The following is an 18,416-nucleotide window of genomic DNA, read 5'->3' on the forward strand; positions in this document are numbered from 1 at the left end:
TGTAAACAAAAATCCTTTAGCCTAAGCTCTTCCAAGCAGGGGGGTCATTTCCCTTCCCTAAGGAGGCTGTGCGTGCCTGTCCTTGTCTTGGCCCTCAGCGGTGAAAACGAATAATCCCTCACTCACATGTGAATAATACAGACCCGCTGCCCTGCAGGGCCCATGGAGGGCACGGCTCCCCACAGGGAAACAAACGTTCATCACTCGAATTTGCGTGAAGCCTGGCACCTCCAGGAACTGATTGCCGCCCCCCCAATACAGCCCTCCTCCGCTCACCCCAGCCCCCCTCGTCTCTGGTGCACTCCTGTTCACCCTCCACGGCCCTGCCTGATCCACCGAGTGGGTCCATCTCCCTCCCTACTTTGGCTTCAAGTATGATGTTTGGTGAATTACACATTTCCTTGTCTCTCGCGTAGGATGCCGTGAGCTTCTTACAGCCCTATTTGCGTCTAAGTGCTTACCTGTCAGGACCAGCACTAATTAAATATATGCTGAATTATTCATGCAACAAGAGTGAATGATGTGGGTTACAGGCATCTTCATATACAATATCTTGATGTCACGACTTCAAGGATTGAGTTGTGCATTTATGGACAGGCAGGGCAGGAACGGCCTTACCAGTCACCCAGGGGCCACTGAGTGGCGCTCTCGTGACAGGAAGGGAGAGGGAGATCTGGAATCAGAGGGGTCTCCTAGAGGACATAGAGAATACTTTGGCTTTATCGTTAGCCTCTACATTAATGAGAAAGAAAACTATGGAGGAAAAAAAAATTCCCAAACGATGGCAGTTTTCTGCCTAGGAAGGCAAAGTCTGTTCCATTGAAACACGCTTCCCAAAGCCTGCTTTGGGCGAGCACTGTGAGCGGTCCACAAATACCTGCACTGAGAGAAGTGTGGAGGGTCTGCGGGGGGTAAGAATGCTGCCGTGAACAACCCACAGACCATCAGTGAACCCGCAAGCCAGGCAGGGGCCGTGGCAGGTCTCAGAGTCACGTCCAAGCCCCTTGCCTGGCTTCTGTGTCTCTTGGAAAGGTGATCACAAGCTTGGTGTCCACCACGAGCCCCGACTCGGACTTCCCCAGAGGGGGAACAGACCCCCCCCCCCCCCACCGTGGCACAGCCTACCTTCTTCTCCCAGCAATCCTGGCAGGCTAGCCAGAATGGGCAGACAAGACTGGGCACGTGTTTTCTGACAGAGCTCTTTGTCACTGGAAGTCCCGCTTTAGGGAAAATCAAGTCATATTAGAAGTGCCGTAGCCCTACCCAGACTCTCGGCTTGTCAGCAGCTTCCCCGACACGCCTGCAGGACATCCCTGAGGGCTCTGCACAGTGCTGGTTACGGTGGCTCCATAGAAGATTCTGGATTCTCTGCTACCAAGTCCAACCAAATTTCAGCCCTCCGCCATCCTGTATGTCCCATAAAAATATTTACAGCCTCATGCAGGAAAATCTCACTTCAGTAGAAAATGCGGTAATCAGAGGCCTCCAGTGATTCGGGAGTACTTGGCCAGGGTATTTCAGGAACAGTTTCATGGTGATTAACTAACTTGCTTCATTTCAATGTAGTTGTCACTCTGAATTACCACTTAATGGGTGAAGTGTGCAGGCTATAACAATCAGTAGTGCAGGCATAAGGAAGCAAGACATTAAAAAAAAAAAAATTAGCCCCTAAAGCAATTATTGTAGTGAATTTTTCAAATAGTTTTAATACTCGGTCCTTTGACCCGAGGGTATGGCTTGGGGAAAATATATTAATCTCAAGATAATAATCAGTCAATTTCAGTTCTTCGATATCTACAATGATAGTAAAGATTTCAACCTTACTCTTTTCGGTTGCAAACATTAATTAAGCATGATAATTGTGTGTCTCCGTGATATTTGGTACTTTCTGAATGAGTCAGAGCTCAGGGAATAATTTGAATACAGCAGACAGCAATTTGCTACATAAATTCACCCCAATGCCTATTAGCTCATTGTGAAATAGTCAAAGCTCCTAGATTAGAGGGGTTCTTTTTTGCATTAATACCAAGTTAATCACATCTTCGTAACCTTTTATTCACCCTTCCCCAAACCTTTCATGAATAACTTCTGTAAGCCCTGACCTGAATGTAATAAGGTATCGGGTGGGAGTTTTAAAGTACGTATTTTGAATACCGTCTCCTGAAATGATAGAGCTCTACAGGCTCCATCCTGGTATTTATTTTCAGGGGGATTAGGTGAGAGGTGAACAGGCTTTATACTTGTTTTTTTTTAAACCAAATACCAAATTTGGTTATTTTACGCCAAATAATTTCCATCAGAGCCATACAGCATCTATATACCACAAACCTGCATCTTAAGGGTATTTACCAACTACTGGGTAAGTCACCTGACAAGTTCAGGTGCCAGTTTCAATGCTACCCCCCTGGAGATTTGGAGGAGCAACTGTAGGAAAGCCTACAGAGGCCATTAAAACGGACTGCATGCTGACAGTCAGTGGAGGGTGTGCTTGGGGACCGCATCCGCTGAAATAAAGATGACCTCATCTGGGGGCGCAGAGACCAGCACCTCCTAAAGGGGTGCTGGCGAGGGTGCGGCTGCGGTTGCCATCCTGCCCTCCACTAGTGGCCCCGGCTGCTCCATCAGCCTAGTTCTCTCTGTTCTTCCCTCTGCTGCTGCTTCTCTGCTGACTCTTGTCATTTTGGTAGCAGCGGCAAGAAACCTGGAAGCCGCCCATAGCACCCTCTTCGAACCACCCCTGGGACTTGGAGCGCCACCCACACGGGGCTCCGATGCCCGGGGCGGAAGGAGAGTGTGGGAATTCACACGAGACGCCCACGGCCCGAGCGGTGGGCAGGAGGGCACGCAGCCTGCACACTCTATTTGCACCTCAAAATAAAAGGGAAAACATGAGATCTGCACTAAAAATGCAAAGCAGAGAGCGTCCTCTCAGGTCCGCCTGAATATAGCTGGAGGAGAGAGGTGTGTGGTACCATCCACACGAGGGCAGCCGGCCGCTGAGTCTAGATGCAGGTGGACCCCCGAGGAGCAGGGAGACTGCCGCTCGTTTGACTTAATTCTCCTTCGCTATTTTTTGTTATATCAGGAAACCAGTAAGTTTATTTGGGCTTGACAATTACTGAGGCTTAACTGAATCATTACTACTCTGACAGTACTTGTGTGATTTATTGTTTTATGTTTTTTGGTGGCGGGGGGAACCGCTGGCCAGGTTCCTCATGAGATGTTTACAAACATCCTGAGAGTTGTATGATCACCTTGGGGACAGCAAACTCGTGAAAGATTTGCAGGTGGGCTGACCCCCTCTTCCCTTTTTTTTTTTTTTAACATTTTATTTATTTTTGAGAGACAGAGACAGAGCATGAGCAGGGGAGGGGCAGAAAGAGGGAGACACAGAGTCTGAAGCAGGATGCAGGCTCTGAGCTGTCAGCACAAAGCCTGACATGGGGCTCGAACTCACAAACCGTGAGATCATGCCCTGAGCTGAAGTCGGAAGCTTAACTGACTGAGCCAGCCAGGCGCCCCCTCCCTCTTACCTTCTACCTCAGTCATATGCCACAGTGGAAGGGCCACAGGAATCTGTGGCCCGGCTCCTTCATTTACAGTGTGACACTGAGTGAGTCACCAGCTACTCTGAGCTCACGAATTCTGATATTTTTAATTTGCGAGCCACAATGCAAACGCTATGACTGTTTGCCCTTCTTCCTTAGAATTCACTCTCTCAGAGGCAAATCCAAGCAGGTGACGGGCAGCCTGGGCTCGGTGAGGATTTATTTTGCTTAGCTTTCCACCCAACATGTATGCACCATGCGCCATCGTCCCACAGTCACCTGGCCGACCTTCATTCCCACCAACCCACCGACCCATACCTCCAGCCACTCTTCCCAGGCAGAGCCAAGCTCCTCCCTCTGTTCTGCATGGAAGTGCTTCTGGGGCTGCGGAGGGCGGCTGGGGGCCATGGGGGTGTGGAAGCCCTTGATCTCTCTTCTCTTCACTGACAGCAGCAAAGTACCTAGCTATTTTAAATCCTGAAATGCCAACTGAGAAGACGTTAAACCTAAAGGCTTCTGTCTGTTGAGAAAAAACAAGCCTGAAAATCACTGGAGTAGTGGAAAGAATATGGGCTCATCGAACCCAGACCGGTGACTTATTAAATACGTGATTTAGGGCAAATTCCTTCAACTTTCTGCCCACCAGTTGTTTCATCTATAGGTAGGGCTATGGCCAGGACTAACGAAGCAGCACATGGGGAAAGTCTCTGAGAGAGAGAGCCTCTCCCATAAGAGCAAAATAAAGTAGTCACAGTTACATGCCTCTTCACTCTCCTCTACCCACCGAACCTTATAAAACTCATCTGCACCCACAAACTCTTTGCGTGGAATGGTCTCACTGCAGCAGAGGATTCCGTGAGGACCGTGGACCTCTGTCTCGTTATGCAGCCAGCAATGCCACGTGCACTCCTCCATCAGCAGAGTGGGCAGGCCACGGTCGCCCTTGCAAAGCATCATGAACCCACTCAGGCCGGAAGCAGCCGGTTTAGCATCTGGGATGCCCCAAAGATAACCCGTCCCCATGCGGGATAACCTGTCCACCCCCGGAGGTGCCCACAGAGCAGCAGTGCAGCAATATCTCCAACTGTGCAGCTGGACAACCCCACCTCCACCCACCATTCTGGACACATCTTGGGGCACCTGCTGGAGACCAAGGATCACGGTCTGCACAGAGAATATTTGTGCCTTGAGATACACCTCTGAGGTAGATAACTGACCTCCTGATGGGACAGGAACCTCATGTGTCCCTCTCTACCATGGAAGGAAAGTAGCAGGCATCTATAAATCTATAATGAGAAGACATAACAATCAAGATGCATAGCAGCATATACAGCCAAATACATACATCTCAGGAATGAGAAAGGACCGGTGAGTAACAGGAAGGAGGGAGACAGGGTGGGGAAGGAGGAGTGAAAGACAAAAACAGGGACATACATGCAGAGAGAATGAGACAGAAACGTCAGAGAAAGAGAAAGGCAAGACAGAGACAGTGAGATAGAGACACAGAAAAAGACAGAGAGGAAGAAATGGGAGGTAAATAACGAGAAAGGCAGAGATGGAGAGAGGTGGGGATAGAGAGAAACAGGTGCAGAGAGACAAAATGACAGAGACCGGGAAAAAATAAGGAGAGAAAAGAGAGAGCAAGGGCGGGGGGGGGGGGGGGGGGGGGGGGCGGGCCACGCGGCCCCGGGAGGACAGGCACACAGTTCCGGTCTGATGAAGCCAGATGGCGAGAGAGACAGTGATTCACAGATGTGCCCCAGTGGTCATTAGAAGGGGACATGACAGGCAGGTAAGGTGAAGCCATCTTAGCCCATCATCCTTTTTTTTTTCAGAGCTGCTTTAAACATCATCAGCACTTGCTGGGAAAGCTATTTAATCCCATTTCTCCTGCATCTACCAACTCTTTATCTTGGGAGTAGTAGCCCCTGGGACTCCCTTCTTTCCCTATTCAGCCTTCAGTCAAGCACTGTGAAGGGGGTGAGCCACTGGGCACCAGCACGGGAGGTACGCTGGTGACCAGGGCACCCAATCCTGCTGGCCTGGAGCGTAGGTTCTGATGGCACTCTCCTTCCTTGACCCATATCAAGGCCTTATCTAGCATCAGGTGAGTAGTACTTGCCCAAGGAATTATTTGCTAATAATGGGGTCCCTCTGATGATATCTGAAAGGGCTCCTAATTATAGATTTCATTAGTATTAATTTAATTCAATTCCATTGAAATGTGTTGAGTGTCTGTGCTGAAGCACGGTGTTGCTATGGTATTTAATTTACTTTAAAGTATGAAGTACATACCATGGGATATTCTGCATAAACATTACTTAGGCCAAGCTCCCATCTGGTACCACGAGTATTCTAGTGGAGGCTGTACTGGCCAGTGGTGGTCAGTGGGCCCATTCTCCAGAGTGAGGTCCTGCAAGGACTTTAATCACTGTCTCTATCAGCAATGGTTCCTTTGCTTCTTGATTAAAGCAGTGGCCTGTTGACTAGCAATGATATGATCCCAAAAAACAGGTTACCTCTGGTGAAATTAGAGACACCCAAGTTATATAAATTAGGTCAATATATTTTAGAGACATTCACTACCCTTCCCTGAATTTGTGGGATAATCCAGTGTGTTCTGTATTCTTTATAAAGGGGTGATGCCCTCGGCTCAACTCCCTCCTTGGTCCTGAGACAATATGAATTCTGGATGGTTCTGCTTGCTTGATGCTAACAGGGAGGGGAAGTGTCAGTACTCTCACTATGGAAAACTGGAGTTTTTCTGTAGTGACCTGATATGCAAACTGTAGAGTACCGATAGAACCACAAAGCTATGACTTCTCAAGCCTGTAAGATATTTTATTTTGTGCTTCCCTGATAATAATTAAGTTGATAAATGCTTCTATATGGGGCAGAATCTGGTCCGAGATCCACTTTCAGTATAATATGGTAATGGATTTGTTGGAGGGCAGACTTACGGCTCTCACCCACCGCAAAATCCTATGAGGACTGTTTATAAACAGAACAAGGGCTTTTTGGAGAAATGACTAATTCCACATTTGGGGTGGAGGGGGGGGTAAAAGATGAGCCTGAAATATGTTGTTATGCCAAAATTTTTTCAACCCCCCCCCCCCCAAATGATGGGCACATCAGAAGGACACAGGAGGACTTTCAGCTCCAGGAAAATGGAATAAACGTACTTTTCCTTGTTTCTCCCAATAGATACCACTAAGACCCCTGGGCATCGGGTATAACGCAAGCATAAGAAAACTCTGAAAGACGGAGGGAAGACCAGCCAAGACCCTGGGACCCAAGGAATGAGCCAGTGGTGAATTCCCCAGGTTTCTCTTTGCCTCACATGCCCAAGACTGGGGACTGAAGAAGACAGCAACTTAGAAATGCCAAGAAAATTACAAAAGAAGCCCCAAACAAAACCTACTTTCTCCAGCCAAAGGCCTGGGAAAGGGGCAGCCCAGAAAGACAGAACATTGTTAGATTATAACCGTTTTATTCTGGCCAATCACCACCATGAGAAACAAAAACCAACTATGGCCCCAACCCCATCCACAGCAAAGGCTAAGTGGGGAAACTAACCCTTCCCCCCAGGCTGGGTAGTAATAAGTGACCCCACCTTACTCCACTTGGGTGTGTCAGAAAAAGACAAACAGGTGAGCCAGCACGATCATTCCTGCCGCCTGCAGTAGGAACCCTCCATACCACCGCCACCACCACTGGTGGCGGTGCGACCACGGGGAGATGGGATTTCCATCACCATGGGACAGTGATGAGGCCCCTCTCCCCTCTTCCTGGGCCAGAGCTGTGTCCGAGAAAGTCTGCTAAAACGGAAGATTTACTTAAGGCCCAGAATCTCTTAACATAATCCCCCTAAGTGCTGGTTTCAAACAAAAATAATTTGTGATACCAGCAACCAGGAAAATCTCAAAGTAGAATGAAAACAAACAAACAAACAAAAAAGACAACTACTGAGATGGCAGAGATGTTAGAACTATCTGACAAAGATGTGAAAGCGGCCATTATAACAATGCTTCCAGGAGCACTTACAAACATGCTTCAAACAGATGACAAAATAGACCCAGTGGAAATACAGAAAGTCTCACCAAATAAAGAGAATATACTAAAAAAGAACAAAATGGAAAGCTTAGAACTAAAAAACCGCAATGAGTGGGTTCAACAGCAGAATGAAAGAGACAGAGGGAAGAATCAATACAGGTGAAAATGGAGTAAAGGAAAATCTCCAATATGAAAACAAAGATAAACTAGACAGAAGAAAATGAATGAGGCTTCAGAGATCTATGGGGCTAGAGCAAAAAAAAACCCCTAATATTTCTGTCATTGGAGTTATGGAAGGAAAAGGGGAAGAGGATAAGCTTAAAATTAAAAATAAATATAAATAAATAAATAAATAAATAAATAAATAAATAAATAAATAAGAGGGGCACCTGGGTGGCTCAGTCAGTTAAGCGTCCGACTTAGGCTCTGGTCATGATCTCACAGGTCGTGGGTTCGAGCCTTGTGTCCGGCTCTGTGCTGACAGCTCAGAGCCTGAAGCCTGCTTCCGATTCTGTGTCTCCCTGTCTATCTGCCCCTCCCCACCTCATGCTTGCTCACGCTCTCTCATTCTCTCAAAAATGAATTATCATTGAAAAAAGTGTTAAAACAGAGTACTTGAATAAATAACAGCTGATAATTTCCCAATTTGTCAAGAGCCATACACCTACAGATCCAAGAAGCTCAGTAAATCCCCAACAGGATAAACCTGAAGAAATTCACACCAAGAAACATCATAATCTGACTTCTAAACACTAGCAACTAAAACACTAAAAAAAATCTTGAAAGTAGCAAGAGGGAAATTCCCTGTAGGAAAAAAAAAAAGAAAAAGCAATTCAAATACCACCATATTTCTCATCAGAAGCCATGAAGCCTGAAGGAAGTGGCACAGGAGTTTCTAATGCTGAAGGAAATCAACTGTCCACCAAGAATTTTATTACCAGTGAAAATAAGTGATGAAGGAAAACTAAGAGACTGTGCCAGCATCACAATTACCCTAAGACAATGGCTAATGGAAGTTCTCTAAAAAGGAAGAAAACATAAAAAGGGGATCGTGGAACATCAGGAAGTAAAAAAGAGCACTGTAAGAAAAAACTGGGGTAAATATGTTAGACTTTCCTTCTCTTGAGTTTTCTAAATTACGTTTGATGGTTGAAGCAAAAATGATAACACTATGTAATGTGGTTCTAAAAGTATGTGGGAAAAATATTTAGAACAATTATATAAATAAACCGGAGAGGGCAAAGGAATGTACAGTGAAGTAGAATTTCTGTACGTCACTCAAACTGGTGATATGACATCAATAGACTGTGATAAGTTATGTAAATATAAGGCAATGTCAAGAGCAATCACTAAAAAAGCTATAAAAAATACTACAGGTAAGTCAAAATAAATTCTAAAAATGTTCAAATAACCTACAGAAAGACTGGAAAAATCAAAGAAAAGAAACCAACAACAGAAAACAATAAAAAATAATAAGTTAGAAGAGGTAAGTTCTATTGTATAAATAATTATATTAAATGTAAATTATATAAAAAACATAAATAAAGACAGAGATTGACAGTGTGGGTTTAAAAACCTGACCCAATTATGTGCTGTCTACAAGAAACTAATTTCATACATACAGACAAGTTGAAAGTAAAGTGGAAAAATACATATCATGCTAACAAAACTAATCGAAGAAAGCAAGAGTGGCTAGATTAGTATCAAACCACATTTCAGAACATAGAAAATTACCAGGGACATAAAGGTACATAATAAAATGATAAAAAGAAAAAGTCCATCAAGAAGACATAGCAATCATCCATATGTATAGACTAAATAGAGCTAAAAGATATATGAAGGAAAAACTAGGAGCAGTGAAAGGAGAATTCAACAAATCTACAATAATAATTGAAGACATAAATACTCTTCTCTCAACAATATAGAACAACTAGGCAGAAAATCAGCAAGGATATAGAAGAAATCAACAATACCATTGACCAACAGGATCTAAACAATATTTATAAAACACTCCACATAACAGCAGCAGTTTGTTCAAGTGCCAGTGGAACATATACCAAAAGAGACCACATCCTGAATCATAAAGGAAACCGTAACAAATTTTTAAAAAATTGAAATCACACTGTCCTCTGACCATAATGGAATCAAACTAGAAAGCAAAAACAGAAAGCTAACAGGAAAATCTCCAAACACTAGGTAACTAAACAAGAGACTTCTAAGTAACCATTGGGTCAAAGAGGAAGTCTTAAGGAGGAAAAAAAAATACAGCGAGCTAAATGAAAATAAAAATACAACATACCAAAATTTGTGGGACACAGCTAAAACAGTCATGAGAGGAAAATTTATAGCACTAAAATACTTATATTTGTAAAGAAGAAGACTCATTAAAAATCTAGGCTACCAACTCTATAACCTTAAAAAGAAAAAGAGGAAAAGAAACTCAAAGCAAGCACAAGAAAGGAAATAATAAAGGTAAGAACAGAAGTCAATACAATTAAAAACAGAAAAATAACAGGGAAAAATCAATGAACAAAATGCTGGTTCTTTAAAACAATCAGTAACACTGACAAGCTTGTATGACTGACAAGTAATTAAATAGGACAGAAGACACAAATTACTAAGATCGGGTAATAGAAGAGGGAATTTCATTTCAGACTCTGCAAACATCAAAAGAATAATAAAGTAATACAATGAACGACTCTACACACGTAAATCTGACAACTTAGATGAAATCGACCAAGTCCTTGAAAAGCACAAATTGCCACAACTCACAATACAAAATAAATCATTTAAACAGCTACATAACCTTTAAGAAAATTGAATTCATAATTTTAAAACTCCCAAAAAAGAAATCTAAAAAAAAAAAAAAAAGCCCAGATGATATTACTGGAAAGTTCTACCAAATATTTAAAGAACTAACACCAATTCTACCCAATCACTTCCAGAAAACAGAAAAGAATGGAATACTTCCCAATTCATTTTATGAATGCACCCTGATACCAAAACCAGACAAAGGTCCAAAAAAAGAAAACAACAGATCAATATCTCTCAAAAATACAGAAGCAAAAATTCTTAACAAAATATCAACAAACAGAATTCAGCAATATATACAGAGAATATGCCATCAAGAGATGCAAAGCTGGTTCAATATTTGAAAGTCAATCAGGACAATCCACCATAGTAGAAGGTGAAAAAAAAACCCCATATAATCGCTGCAATTGATGTCAAACATTGCAAATTGCTCTATGTGACAAAATTCAATACATATTCAAAATAAAAACTAAAAAAAATTAGAGGGGCACCTGGGTGGCTTAGTCAGTTAAGGGTCTGACTCTTCATTTCGGCTCAGGTCGTGATCTCATGGTTGTGGGATAGAGCCCTGTGTTGGGCTCCTTGCTGAGTGTGGAGCCTGCTTGAGATTCTCTCTCTCCCCCTCTGCCCCTCTCCCCCACTTGCACACTCTTTAAAACAAATAATTGAATGAATGAATGAATGAATGAATAAATAAATGAAATAAATAAATATTTTAAAAAGGACACAAGAGCCAGCTTGAAGAGATTCCTACTGGTAAACTGGGGATAATTTGAGCACCAAAATAATTAAAGATGGTAAAAAATTATAAATAATTAAGAATAGGGACCAATAAGTACATACTAATGATAGATATATAGGTAGAGATATACATAGATAGAGATAGAGATAGAGATAGAGATAGAGATAGAGATAGAGAGAGATAGAGAAAGAGAAAGAGATAGAGAGATAGAGAGATAGGGACAGAGAGCCAGGCATACAGATGGACAAGGGAAAAGCAAGGGTTTTGCTTCCAGCTAAAAATGGAATGCCATGGAAATCTTAAAAAAAAAAAAAAAAAGCTTACAGATATAGAGAACAGACTGGTGATTGCCAGAGGGAGGGGGTAGAGGGGGTGGGTAAAATAGGTAAAGGGGTTCAAAAGGTACAAACTTCAGGTTATAAAATACGTAAGTCCTGGGGATGTAATGAGCAGCCTGGTGACAACAGATAATAATAATGTACAGATGCTAAAAGAATACATCTTAAAAGTTCTCCTCACAAGAACAAATTTTGTAACTATGGATGGTGATGGATGTTAACCAGACCTACCGTGGTGATCATTTTGCAATGCATACAAACATTGAATCATTATGTTGTACTCCTAAAAGTAATATAATGTTATAGGTCAACTATACTTCAAAAAAACGGGGGGGGGGCGCAGAATGCCAACTGGTAAATATGGAGGAAGTGCTAGAGTAAAGAAATCATCATTTTGCAACCATCATAGTCTTAGCTTGGTTTACAAAAGCATCATGAAAAGATGCTCAATTTGGAGTGGGGTGTTCTGATAAGGAAGAGTACATTTGCATAATCTTGAAGTGATTCTCCATAGATTACATATTCCTGGAAATGAAAAGAATGTTCACTGGACAGGGGAAAAGTCAAGCAATACCTGGAGTGGCTGATCAAAATTATCACCAAAAAGGGACAGATGGATAGCGTATGTGACCCAGAAGGGCATATTACTTATTACTATTCTGACTTTGGATGCGTAACCTTAATGAGAAATCATCAGACAGACCCAAAAGGGAGAACATTCTTATTTTTAAAAAGGGGGGAGGTATGTCTTCTTCAAAAGTATCAATGTCATGGGGCGCCTGGGTGGCTCAGTCGGTTAAGCGTCCGACTTCAGCTCAGGTCACGATCTCGCGGTCCGTGAGTTCGAGCCCCGCGTCGGGCTCTGGGCTGATGGCTCAGAGCCTGGAGCCTGCCTCTGATTCTGTGTCTCCCTCTCTCTCTGCCCCTCCCCCACTCATGCTCTGTCTCTCTCTGTCTCAAAAATAAATAAAAACGTTAAAAAAAAAAAGTATCAATGTCATAAAAGGAAAAGGCTGAAGGTGAAAAGACCCTAAGAGCCATGACAACTAAATGTTAACATGTGACCCTAAAACGGAACTGAGTACAAGAGGGGGAAACCAGTGCTAGCAAGGACAGTACTGGGTCAAGTGACAAAATTGGGTATGGATGGTAGATTAAAATATAGAATCAATGTTAAACTTTTTTTTTTTTAATATTTTAATGTTTATTTATTTTTGAGAGAGAGAGAAGAGAGGCAGAGAGACAGAGCATGAGCAGGGGAGGGCAGAGAGAGAGGGAGACGCAGAATCTGAAGCAGAACAGAATTCTGTCAGCACAGAGTCTGATGCAGGCTCTAACTCATGAACTTTGAGACCGTGACCTGAGCCAAAGTCAGACGCTTAACGGACTGGGCCACCCGGGTGCCCCAATGATAAATGTCTTGAAGTTAGTAATTGTCCTGTGGTTATGTAAGAAAATTCCTTTACTTTTTAGGAAGTACACGCAGAAGTATTTGGGCATAAAAGAACAACAGTATGGTATATGGAACTTTCAAAAGGCTTGGAAAAAAACAGAGATAGTAATGATAGGTGAAATTAAAGGATGTAAGGGTATTTATTCTCTGTATGAGTCTTGAAATTTGCCAGTTTGAAATTATTTCCAAATTAAAAAAAAATTTTTTTTAAGTTCTTTGGCTACCGTTACCTGTCAAAGAACTAAGAGATGTGCATACCAATTTGTATGGGATAGGCTTCCAAAAAGTACAGTAATTAAGAGCATAGGCCTCTCAGTTAAGACAAACTTGGCTTCAAATCTAGCTCTGACCCTGTAAGCTGACCTGACCTCAAGATGCCTCAATTTCTTCACCTGTAAAATGGGGAAAATAACGTTGACCTCATAAATTATTCTGAAGGTTAATGAGTTCAGGGCGCGTATCACAACACCTAGCATCTAGTCAGTCATCATTCCACAGTGCTACTTGCTATTTCAATAGGTTAGCAGTCGTGGTACTCGGTTAGCACTTGTGGTGACGGTCATCGCTGCTAGTAGGCCACAGAGGTACAAAGATGACCAAAATATGGTTTCTGACCTCAAATGACTTCAAAAGAAACAGAGTTGAACCACAAGCTACCGTGGGTGACGTAAGTGCACACAAAATGTTACCGCAGCGGAAACAAGTGTATTTGCTTCTTCTGGGGGGTGGACTGGAAAGGACATTGCAGGGAAGGCGACAGTCAAGGTGAGCAGTAGAGGGTAAGGTTAGGATTTCACCAGGTGGACACAAGGGTGAGGTTAGGGCATTCCGAGGTCAGTTACCTACTGAGGTAACAGGTAGGCCAAGCACTCAGGGCTTGGGTGGGAAAGAGTGGAGGCAGAGGGAAGTGCAGGTGGGGCTGGAAAAGTACATCCGGGCCGCAGCTTGGAGGGTAAAGGGCCTTGAATGTAACACCCTAAGTGGGTTTCACTGTTTCCTGTGTGCAGTGGGAGAATCGCGGGAGGTTTTGAATGAGGGGTGACGTGACTGGATTGTTGTCATAGAAAATATACTACCTGGCAGGAGCTCGGAACGTTAATCCAGTAATCATGCCTTCAAATGGAAACTCTTAAGGGAAGGCCAAGCAAATAGCCCCTTCATGTCTCTTCTGTTTTTGGCACGTCCCGCCGAAAGGGTGATAATCAAAACAGTCAGCAATAGGTAAGACTGGCTGATGCCATGGTGCACACACACACACGCACACACACACACACACAGGAGAGGTTGGGCAGGGGATGCAGGCAGGGCACCTGCAAGCACTCTGGTAGCCCTGCAGGGGGGCAGCCAAATGGATCTGGGGGCAGCTAACTGGCATGACAGTCAGCACCGGGAGCTGGCAATGCCCACCAGGCATTAACCCTACGGTTACGAGATCACCGGGACCAAGGGCTAGGCCAGGGTGGTGGTGGGCAAACAGATAGCTTGTGGGGAGCAGGCAAAGGACTGAGTATGTCAACTTTTTAACAACCAGTACACATGCTTTCCGGCTGAGCGTGAGCCGTGCCCCTCTTACGCCAGGGTTTCCTTCACCAGACTATCCGTCCTTGGTTTATTTACCTGGGGCTGGCCCAGAAGGTACCATCCTTACCAGAACTCTCTTGGCCACAAAGCCCCCTTCAAAGTAAGGCTTCCTGCACACACGAGGCGGTCCCACCTGTATTCTATATTGTACAGTCAAGGGGCCCCATGTGGTCTACACACAGGACTGCACTGAATCCACACGAACTGTGGATGTTGTAGACAGTCACCACATTTCTGTCTCTTGACTCGGCTAATTTTTGTGTACATAAGAAAAAGAAATGAGAGTTTTAATTCACTTTTTAAAAGGACACTGTAGTCCGACTTCGGCTCAGGTCATGATCTCGCAGCTCGTGGGTTCGAGCCCCGCGTCGGGCTCTGTGCCGACAGCTCGGAGCCCTGGAGCCTGCTTCGGATTCTGTGCCTCCCTCTCTCTCTGCCCCTAACCCACTCGCATTCTGTCTCTGTCTCTCTCAAACATAAATCAACTTTAAAAAATAAATAAATAAATAAAAATAAAAGGACACTGTAATTGGAATGTGGCTCTTCCGGAGTGCACATCGTACTTCATCTAACCAGTCTGGTAAGTCTCATGCTTTTCCTGTTGGTAGCAAGAAGGAAAGAGAATGCGTTTCCATACAACATTCTCCTTTAAACTCTCCAATGTACCCGACAGCTATTTGAAGAGGTGGCTGACATTTAAATCAACAAGACAGAAAAATGGTTCCATCTGGACCAGGAGAAACGTTCACCCAGCGATCGTGATCTTGTTTTCCCGACGGCCACCACTGGTGTTACCTCCGAGGCGATGGAGGTGAAAGTGCTGCTGAAGTGCACGTGCTTCCGGACCTCGCTGCCATTGGCAGTCAGCAGCCAGTCCCCCAAGGCGTGGTCGTCACCCGCTGACCGGTTGCCGTGGCTCTGGTTGGGCAGGAGCTCTGCCAGGTCCCAGTGGTAGGACGGCGTGGCCCCCACCAGTGCGATGAGGATGGCCTCCGTGGCCACGTAGAGCTGAAGGAGCAAACATACAAACCCATCAGTGTTGAGATCGCGATCAGCAGGCTCACAAGCCCCGCAAGATCAGTTTCTTGCTTTTGTGTTTTCGTGAGCTACACAAAACCAGACACATCAGAAGCAAAGGAGAGAGACTTGAAAAGGAAGCTTCCCAATCTACTACCAACAGCATCATCAGCAATCCCACTTGTAAAGCACCTTAGGCTTTTTCTGGGGGGTGAGGGGGTCTCCTCTACATTTGAGACACATCTGATGCTCAGGACCCTGCACACGGATGACAGTATGACACTGGCGAAGGTGGGGATGGGGGGGGGGGGCACATTACGGCTCTGAAACACTACACTCTCAGTTCAGATAAGCAGGCACCAGGCTCCAAGAGTATCTTGGCCTTGGATTCACCATCTAAACAAAACCTTTTGTGGCACAGTTAAATGTCTCAGAAAACAGCACACATATATTCTCTCTCTCTTAGAGAGAGAATATACATACAGTAAAAGAATATAGAGAGAGCATATTCATATAGAGTGTATATATATACACACAGAGAGAAAGAATCTATATAGTGTGTATATACAGAGAGAACATTTATAGAGTACATATAGAGAATATATATAGAAAGTATATATAGGAAGAAAATATATATTGAGAGAAGTAGTATAGATAGATAACACATATATACAGAGAACACAAATGAAAATACTTTATTAAAGCAGGTAAGCATAGTATGTACTTGAGTAGGCACTATTTTATTTTATTTTATTTTATTTTATTTTATTTTATTTTGAGAGAGAGAGAGGCACAAGTAAGCGAGGGGCAGAGAGAGAGAGAGAGAGAGAAGTGGAGCTCACTCCAAGGGGGGCTTGAGCTCCCAGACCGTGAGATCATGACCGGAGCCAAAGTCAGATACTTAACCAACTGACTCACCCAGGCTCCCAAGTAGATACTATTTTAAAACATAATAGACAACTTTCATAAGCTGTAAAGAAATTCAAAATCCCATAATAAATACTCGCTTTATAACCCTTAGCTCTACTTAATCATTATTTAATCTAAACATAGTTGTTCCCCTAAAAAAAAAATTCCCTCATTCATTCAAGAAATAATTATTGAGCACATATACCATTTGTCTCTGATTGTTCTGGGCCTTACAGCTATTCACAATCGGGTTTACAAGCTGTTGAGCCCTATGCAGCCTTTATATGCTATGAATTTCCATTTATATTAGTTCTCATTGCCGGATGATTATTTCAAGCTTCAAATGAATTCGGAAAACACAGAATCAGTCTGTTCCAGTGAGAACTGTCTCACTAAGGAAGAAATCTTATTTTAAGAACTGATCCCCATTAATTTAGAACCTGGTATCTTAAAATACCTTTAAACACAATAAGCGTTTTACAAAGTACGAAGCTGTGATTTCGCTATAGCATATAGTAACACCCCCACTGGACAGATGTGCTGACTGAGGCACGAAAAGGAGGAGATCTGCCAACAGCTTCGGCTCCATCCATCAGTGAACCCCGAGCTCCTTCCACACCACGGTGTAGGGGCATATTCAGCTGTTAAGTGGATAAGCTAAAATGCCAAAGGCAGAGTAATTTATCACAAGTAGATGATGGAATTAGTGTCAAGGAAAGAGAAAGGAAGTCCTGACATTGTGTGTGTCATAACAGAAAGCAAACGTAAAACCCAGGGTGTGATTTTTGCACTCTCTGTGACGCTGCGAGGATATGAGGCAGCCCCAATCTGTTTTGAGGCAAGTGACGGTGGGCCTCCCGAGAAGTACCCAGCCACCACAGGTCAGTCTGCATGGGTGATTTATTGTAGAAGGCAGAAGAAATCATGTTTCTAGATTTATACTGCTTCCTGGCCCCTATTTGCATACTGTTAGGGAAGTTTTAGGCCAGGAGGCAGTCTGTAAAAATAAAAACCTTAATAATTACAAGAACAGATAGATTACACATTCGGCAGCAGCTATAATTACAAAGCCGCTTGCATCGTGTTAGTAACTGCCCCTCCTTATTATAATCTGCTGATCTTAATTGAAGGGCAAAGAAATGAAAAAATATGGGGCACGTGAACTCTGGAGATGAAGCAAAACACATGTTCAAAACAGAGCCGTCAATCGGGCAAAGCAAACTAGTTATATTTTCTCTCTTAAATATGCTATTTTCTGCTTTTGTGCCTCCCACTTGCTTTACATGGAAAGCACTTCACCTGGTTCAGCAGCGTCTCTGAACCTTTTCCATCCTCTGGGATGCAACTCAGGTACCACTTCCCGCCCCCCCCCCCCCCTTCCTTTCGTACCCACCGGAAGCCCTCTCCTGCTTCTGTTCACCCCCAAAAGCTCCATCTAGACCTTTCTTAGTAAGAGACAGATCATTTTCTTCATGCCATCCTATTTATGTACTTGCTCATCTTATTTTTCCTACCAGAATATTCTGTCCCTGAGGGCAGGATCTTTGTGTGATCCACTCCTGGGCTTCCACACCAAACAACTCAGGGCCTGGACACATGAAGCCCACACTCAGCAAGTGAATGAATGAATAAATAAATGACTGGGATAGAATGCTAATAACAGCAGCAAATGCTTCTCTAAATTCTAATTATGCGCCAAGCCCTATTCTAGGTGCTTGTTGAAAATATGTTAATACATCATATTTTTATCTGGACTGTTCTAAGATAAGCAATGTTCTAGGTAAGAGAGGAAATGCTCAAAGGATCCTCTACTCTGCAGTGTGCTTTTTCGTGGACACTCCCATTCTCAGCAGAAGCTACGCTGTGTGGAAAGCAGTTCAGAAACTACATGCACCCCAGTGTTTACTGCAGCATTCATTTACAATAGCCAAACTATGGAGGCGGCCCCAGTGTCCAGATGAATG

The 18,416-nt window shown here is 43.7% G+C and overlaps 1 protein-coding gene across 1 annotated transcript in view; it reads right to left on the reverse strand.

The window, feature by feature from the left end:
- LOC125916944 (solute carrier family 22 member 15) overlaps nucleotides 1-18,416 on the reverse strand; it is a 58,671-nt gene that overhangs the window by 27,040 nt on the left and 13,215 nt on the right. Inside the window, exon 2 of the mRNA XM_049623192.1 lies at nucleotides 15,322-15,534. Within this exon, the coding sequence (XP_049479149.1) occupies nucleotides 15,322-15,534 (213 nt within the window). The remainder of the gene's footprint in view (nucleotides 1-15,321; nucleotides 15,535-18,416) is intronic.

The sequence above is a fragment of the Panthera uncia genome, unplaced genomic scaffold (assembly GCF_023721935.1).
Source record: "Panthera uncia isolate 11264 unplaced genomic scaffold, Puncia_PCG_1.0 HiC_scaffold_1335, whole genome shotgun sequence".
In the NCBI taxonomy this organism is placed as follows: domain Eukaryota; kingdom Metazoa; phylum Chordata; class Mammalia; order Carnivora; family Felidae; genus Panthera; species Panthera uncia.